The 7777-nt window shown below is 39.0% G+C and overlaps 2 protein-coding genes across 2 annotated transcripts; both read right to left on the bottom strand.

Annotated features, from left to right (window-relative positions):
• Positions 1–349: 349 nt before the first annotated feature.
• LOC145567737 (protein FAR1-RELATED SEQUENCE 5-like) lies at positions 350–1769 on the bottom strand. The gene is made up of 2 exons (XM_081627103.1): positions 886–1769; positions 350–746 (listed from the first exon to the last, which is right to left on the bottom strand). The coding sequence occupies exons 1-2, from the start codon at positions 1767–1769 to the stop codon at positions 350–352; spliced, it is 1281 nt and encodes a 426-aa protein (XP_081483229.1).
• A 2495-nt stretch (positions 1770–4264) lies between these two features.
• On the bottom strand, positions 4265–6520 carry LOC145567726 (uncharacterized). Its single transcript, XM_081627091.1, has 4 exons — positions 6075–6520; positions 5652–5892; positions 5345–5567; positions 4265–5151 (listed from the first exon to the last, which is right to left on the bottom strand). The coding sequence occupies exons 1-4, from the start codon at positions 6518–6520 to the stop codon at positions 4265–4267; spliced, it is 1797 nt and encodes a 598-aa protein (XP_081483217.1).
• Between the last annotated feature and the right edge of the window lie 1257 nt (positions 6521–7777).

Here is a 7777-nt window from a genome sequence, read left to right as displayed (position 1 = left end):
TAGTGTGCTTCCGAACAATATCTTTACGCCACCTATCGACGATGTATTTGTTGAGAATCTTTACCACCTTGTTCTTATCCAACACACGTATGCAGTGCTTGCATAGGATGCCATGAGTTTCAAACCTTCTACAATCACATGAAACCTCCTTTGTCACATGATTGAAGATGACAGAGTAGTTACGTCGTCGATCAGTGATTACTTCCTCGCTTTCACCTTCCAATACAATCCAAACCCTATCATCAATCACATACCGAGTCGTACTTTCATCAATGACAGTTACCTCACCATCATAACAATACATCATTCGGGTAAGTTCTCTTTGAATTTCCTGAAACTTAGCATCGGTTTATAACTTTTGAAATAATTTCTCATGTTTGAACCCACTCACAAGGCGTCTGATGTATTTGGTAGCCTTTGTGTCGGCTTCGTTCTCGTCTGAAACCCTCTTCTTCATTGCCCTTATGTAGCGTACAGGGAATTCACACAACCTGGTTTTCCGATTAACAAACCCATCAAAGAAACTGTTTATGCTCTCCACACGTTGCGTGGTTTTCATCCCCGCCCAGATATACTCCCGCATATAAGCTGGAATCCACATATGTCTCTCCTTAAACAAGCCATCCAACCACTCATTCTTCTCCAACTTGTATTTTTTAATGCACTCGTGCCACCTTCTTTCAAACTCTTCCGCAGTAAAACTCTCATATATTATGGCCTTCAAGGGGCTCTTAAACTCTTTGTACCTATTGTGACACATATAATTTCATTATAAAAGCACCATCAGTTTACAATGCAAGCATTGAGTAAATCAATACGCAAAACAACCACAATCACACAGTGACAACCAATAATATACAAACAGCAAAACAAGCAATCACTTACTTGTCGCACTTTCCTAGTTTGTCACCAAACTTCCTGACAATATGCCATATACACCAGCGATGCCTGGAGCTGGGCATTGTTTGTACCAAGGCCTTCCTCATGGATGCTGCTTGATCAGTCAGAATAGCTAAAGGAGGTATGTTGCCCATGGAAGCAAGCCACTGTCGAAAAACCCATGTGTATGTTTCAGCATCTTCTCGTGAAACTAGTGCACAACCCAATAGGATGGACTGCCCGTGATGATTCACACCCACGAAATTTGCAAATGGAAGTTCATATCGATTAGTTAAATAGGTAGCATCAAAGCATACTACATCCCCAAAATACTCATATGCAGCCCGACTCCTGGCATCCACCCGTAACACATCATTCAACCGACCATGTGTGTCTAATCGGTGACAATGGAAAAAATTCTGATTGTCCGCTTGCATCCGGTCAAAATAAGCCATCATGGCTGTTGCATCACCACCCTCCATTTTCAGTCTCCTAGCTTTATAAACCTCATGTTCCATATCTTTCAAAGAAGGCAAGACCTCCTTCGTATGTGACATACCATTACGAATTTTGGAAACAGATACACCCTCTTCATAAAAATTAATCAGAGTCTTTCTCACATTTGAGGTGTAGTTCTTCATCCTATATTCTTTAACTAAGACTGCATCACTGGGCTTTTGGTCATGATTGTGCTCATTACAAACCTTCCTTAACTCCCACTCCTCATGTTCATTAACCCCGGCATATATCTTAACAGGGCAGTAACATTTTTTGGACTTTCTCTTGCCTTGGGCATGCTCTTGCACTCCTATGACTCCATTAACATTACCTCCACACCCACCAACATCCATCGCCTTTGCCCTCTTCTTCGCCTCCCTTTGAGCCCTCATGTTAGGGGCACCCCAACACTCACACTTCCATGTCATGCACTTACGCTCATTGGTAACTTTAGATTTCGTTCCTTGCACCCTCGTAACCCCAAACCCCTCCTGCTCCCCATACTTTTTGTAATAAATCTCTATATCCTCCCATCTTCAAAAAACCATGCCAACTTTAGGGGATTCAACAACAGGACCAGGACTCCTCCTATTAGTTGAAACTACTGTCTCTATAGTCTGCACTGTATGAATGGGAGAACGATATTCAACAACTTTAACAGATTGTTCTTCGCGGATGGGGGACATCGGAGGCATAAGATCAATGTCATCCATGTCATCTGCATAGTCAGACCAACACCCCTCACCAGCCACGTCGTCTATAGCATCACAGTCACCATCCATAATATCAACAAAGGTCAATAATTAATAGTTAGTTACCTGTATCACAGCCCGCATTGAGATAATACATTAACACTGATGAATATAACTAGTAAACCAACGGTTTTACATTGAAATTGCATTACATTTACATAATAACAACTAGTAACCTATTTGAAATCACAAATTCTACAATAAAGGCAAGCTAATCTGAATTTGCTGAATTCCGCGCTATTAAACAATTCAATTCAATTAAACAATTCGGGTAAACAATTCGGGTAAACAATTCAATTAAACAATTCAATTAAACAATTCGATTAAAGCTAATACAAAACAATCAATTACACCATTTAACTTAGCATTAAATATACACAATATCGACGGATAATTTTGCAAAGCCAAAACCAAGTAATCAGGATGGATAATTTCAAATGACTTCCTCTCTACGAGATTACTAGTTGGTCAAAAGCTAATTTGTCGGAATCAAATCCCGCAATTATCAACAACTATTAACAACTAAAAACACCCCTTGCACAAATCTACGATATAAATTACCTCAATTAGATAGCAGAATTATAATGGCCTTCTCGATCGATCTAGCTGTTAATGTTGAATTTCGTTTGCTTTCTCCATTGTTCAATTTCAAGCTCCTTTTCCATTATTCTCTCTCCTCTCTCCTCTCTCTTCTGACAGAGTTACTCAATTCACTTTCTCTCTCATGGTAAAAAACAAACGTTGAGTACTCACGGTTCATTTTTTTCCGTTTCAAACACCGTTAACTCTGCTTCTCTCTTCAAACGTTACCGCCAGCTATCTTAGTTGCAGATGGGCATTTTTAAACAATTGATCACGGATTTCAAGCCTCGGTATTTACGCTATTGCCATTTGATTAACCAAATTCGTTTCTCATTTTGAGAAACCGGGGCTCCCTCTTATTTCTCTTATCTTACGCCCCAGGGGCGCTCATTAGCTTTTGCCTTATTTAATAGAGCAAAAGTCAAATAGTTGTTGTTTAGTATAGGTTTAAAAAATGAAACTTCTTTTTTTTGGGTTTTCTAAGCTATACCCCTCAAGTTCCTTGAATTCTCAGTTGTACCCATGCTTTTTGAAAATTCATAGCTGTACCCTCCACCTCATCTTTTGTATTGTACAGTAACCAATACGTTAAATCGTCGTTAGGAGTGTTGTTAACAGTTAATGACTTTAGTATGGAGGCAATTTTCCCGCCCAAAATTGTTAGGGTTTATATAAGGATCTTCCTTAATTCATTTCTTTTGTACTCCTTCCTCTTCTTCTTATCCATTTTCCCTCTTCACCATTTTTCTTGTAATTAATGGCGAACTCTAGGTGTTCATTTATGTCAACCAGTGAATGGGATTTTATCAGCCCCAAATGCAATTGTAGGCCTCCTTTGGATTGCAAGTTGCATGTTTCTACTTCAACAAGGAACCCTAGGAAGGCATATTGGAGGTGCGATTTTTGCAGATTTTTCGAATGGGTGGGGCCTGAAACCATGGTTTGGAGAGGACAACGTGCCCCACAAGGTGTGGGTGGTAGATCTGACATTGTTGCGATAATGGAGTTGAAGCATGAAATAGCGGATTTAAGGAACAAATTTGCTGAGGGTGCCTTCAAATTGGGGTTGATTAAATTGGGGTGATTATGTTTGTGTTGGCTGTAATTGTAATGAAAATGTAAAGGGTTGCTCTTTAATTGGGGTTGTTATTAGTTGATATATATGGTATCTTGTTGGCTGATCCTTTTGGCATATTAATAAACTTGAATTCTTAGTCTATATATAAATTTGTGCATTAATTTAAGTTGATACTTTTGCAAATAAAACTACACAAATAAAACTACACAAATGACATACTATTAAGGAACTGAAATCAGGTCATATATAATGATATAGCAAAAGTAATCAGGTCATGTTTGTGACTAAAAAACAATAGTAATGAGTTTGCGACCCCAAAAAATAGCCTGGTTATAGGTTTACAATTTGATACCAAAAAAATTACAGGTTTGCCCAAAAAAAAAAATAGCCTGCCTTATCCTAACAGTTCATTACATCCATCTTTGCCCAAAATACATCATTCTTGCCTCTTCAATATAAGACCGAGCTACAGCAATTACTGAAGTGATTCAAGCCTCTTCAATATCTTGGCTTGTTTTGGAGATGTGACCCTTTGCTCGTTGACTGATGGTTGAGTGACAGATGCAACTAATGGTTGACTGACAGATGGACCTACTGGTTGGGAAGATGAACCACATTGCTGATAATGATTGTTGTTTGGTGTACCACCATTTCCTGCATCACATCCAGCTTGAATTATCCTTTCAATGAGTGCAAAATCAAGATCATTGTTGGCCTGTGCTTGTGCTTTCTGAGCTTTCTTTCCCTTGTAGTCAGTCTTTTTTGGCACTTTCTTCCCTTGTTGTTCTGCAACCTCCCTGGCAGTAGGACCACCCTTGCAAGTTTGAGTGTTGTGTCCAAATGCGTTGCAGTTGCTGCATTGGACAGTTGCACTCCTTTTCCCTTTTCTTTTCTCCCCTTCCTCTCTCCTCCTATTTATTGAAGGTCTTCCTATGCTTCTCTTAATTGTTGGGGGGATTAGAGTAGGTACACCTTCAATGTGTGGCCATTGGTCTAGATTAGGAATAGGTGAGATGTTGCCACTATAAGCTTGTCTATACCTGGATACAGTGAACCACTCACTCACATAGTTAGATGGGTCTTTTCCTTCATGTAATATGGCTTTGATTCCATGCTTACATGGGATGCCACTCAATTTCCATCTTCCACATACACATGTTCTTGCAGCAATGGAAACTGGTAGCTTAGCTCTTCCATCATGTATCTCATAATTGCCCCTGCCAGAAGGGTAAGCTTGGCAGACCTTACTATCCTTGGTCAGAACCCTCAATCTTTGCCTAATGCTTGGACATATGCCATCTTCCCACTGATCTGCAAGCTGCTGCCTGGTAGCATGTCTGACCATGGCTATTCTTCTCACTCCTGAAAACATAACAAAATAGCAAGTTACATAAGAATATGCATTTGAAAGTCTCCTAAAATAAAAAGTTAAGTACAACAGTTATTACCTTCCAGTAATGTTAAAATAGGATAAGTTTTATCTACTCCAATTGTACCATTAAAACTTTCCACAAAATTATTTGTGTTCTCATCACTTTTTAAACTGGGGTCAAACTTCCATCTGGTCCACCTGTCAAGTCTAGCATTACCCCAGCATGCTTCCGTACTTGAATCAAAGCCTTCCTAAAAGTGTACTCAGAGTAAGCATTAGTGACTGTCCAAAAAAGCTTATGCATTAATAAGCCAGGGTTGTCTTTCTTGAAGTTTTTGCAGAGGTGTTTGGCACAATATCTCCTTGGCACCTTAGGCAACACAGCATCCAAAGATGGGTCCATTCCCTGCAAAACCAAGGCATGAAGTTAATTGAATAAACTACAACATAAACACAAGCTAAGTATGGTTGTAAAGTGAGTGTATGTCACCTTCTGTCTATCACTCATGATAGTCCAGTCATTTCTCCCTTCTGCTGTCAAAATTTGTTTAAAGTGGTGGAAGAACCAGGTCCAACTGGTCTTTTTTTCAGAGTCCACAACAGCTACAGCCACAGGAAAGATCTCATTGTTCCCATCTAGGGAAACAGCAGACAACAATATGCCACCATAGTTTCCTTTTAAATGACACCCATCTACACCTACTAACCCCCTACAACCACTTATCAATCCCCTAAATTATGCAGCAAAGCTGATAAAAATGGATGAGAATTGCAAAGCCCTCTCAGGCTCAGGGATAGTTTTCCAACAGCAAAAAGCAACAGAACCTGGGTTAGCTCCCTTCAACAGATCACAGTACTTGGGCAACTCATTGTATGATTCATCATGCCCCCCTGTATTACCTTCATTTCTAACCCTTTCATTCTATAAAGAGTAGAAGTGGCCATAGTAAGCCCATACCTCTCCCACAGCAAGGAATTCATAGTCTTCCCCTTAATATCAGGGTTAGCTCTAATATCCTCAAGTAGTTTACTTGCAGCCCATTCACAATTGCACATAGGGTTATTAACAAGATTCAAATCACATGAATGACCTTTCCTGATCTTTTTTATAGCCCATGTGTGATTATCAGCTAACCTTGCTGCATGAATCCTCCATTTACACCTTTCATCAGCACACTTTGCAGTGTATCTGAAGTTGTCTGCCCTTCTTACAACTAAGGAAAATCCCTCCTGTATACAGAAATCTCTCAACACATCCCTAAACTGATCCTTGTCTACAAACAACTGCCAAGGCTTCAACTTAATATTACCAAACTCTGTTTCCTCAAATACTTCTCCATTCATATACAACTTATTCATGTATGACTCATCATCACAAACCCATTCATTTGTCCTAAATGGTTCTCACCCACCATCCACATAATTCTGATTCAGAAGCTCATTAATGTCACCCTCCTCATAGTCCATACTGTCATCACTTTCAGACTGTCCATCATCAACACCTTCAGGTTCATATTCACCATCAGAATAAGATTCACTTCCATGTAAACCACCACTACCTTCATTACCCATTTCACAAATTTCAGTTTCAACCCTTGTCCTACACCTCTTTCTAGTTGACCTTATTAACACATTCATCTCAGAAACATTGCTGGTACCTTGTGTATGAACATATGGCACCCACAAACCCTTCCATTTCAGTGTTAACTTAGGGACCTTTTTACCATGTGGGAATGGGACAGGCTTTAGAAGTGTGTTTTTTGAAACTGGGTTACTTTGAGACTATAAGGTGGGAGTTTGGGACTGAATAGGGTAAGTTTGGGTCAAAGTAGAATTTGGGTCAAACCTGAACTTGGATGGTTGTTCAAAGGTCGGCTAAACCTTGGGCTTATTCTTAGGCTTGTAACAGTTGGACTTAATTAGGATTGGGCAGGAGATTTGAGTAAGGGTGCACTACCACAAAAGTTATAAAAACCAACACTTAATTTAATAGCGGGCCTAAATATAACCGTTGTAATTAAAATTTAGGTAAAAATATACCCTCACACCCACACGGCACGACACTCCAATAGTGATCAGTTCAAGCCTGTAAACCACTCCCATAAAAAAATAAATATAAAATAAAAAAAAACGAACTCTTAAACTCATACGGAGTAAAATTTTGCAACTGCCATATTGCTCCTCTATTTCCAATTGTCGTTCCCCTTACTCTTTTATACCTGTCTTCCGAGAATAAGGTATGTAATTTCTTTATTTTTTTTGCTTTTCCTTTGTAAATTTTCGAGTATTTGTTGCGTGATTGTCTTGTTAGGGTTAAGATGTGGTTCAAATCGAGCTTCAGTTTACTGTCAATTCTAGTTTTCTCTGATCACTGCATATGTGAGTTTATTGATTTTGATTTGCGCTTTTATTTGATTTATGCATTAGTGACTTTTTCTTTTTGTACTGTAATATGTTAGGTTTTGCTCAATCGGAATCACAATTTTTCTTTGATCAGTTTCCAATGAAATTTCAGCAATTTGAGGTTAGAATTCTTCATTTTTTTTTCATGTTAGGGTCCGTTGATGTATAAGTTGAACTTGGTATTGATTAATTTGTGTTATGCGGATTTTGAGT

This window comes from Chenopodium album, chromosome 2 (genome assembly GCF_948465745.1).
Source record: "Chenopodium album chromosome 2, dcCheAlbu1.1, whole genome shotgun sequence".
NCBI lineage: Eukaryota > Viridiplantae > Streptophyta > Magnoliopsida > Caryophyllales > Amaranthaceae > Chenopodium > Chenopodium album.
This window is presented reverse-complemented; position numbering and strand designations above follow the sequence as displayed.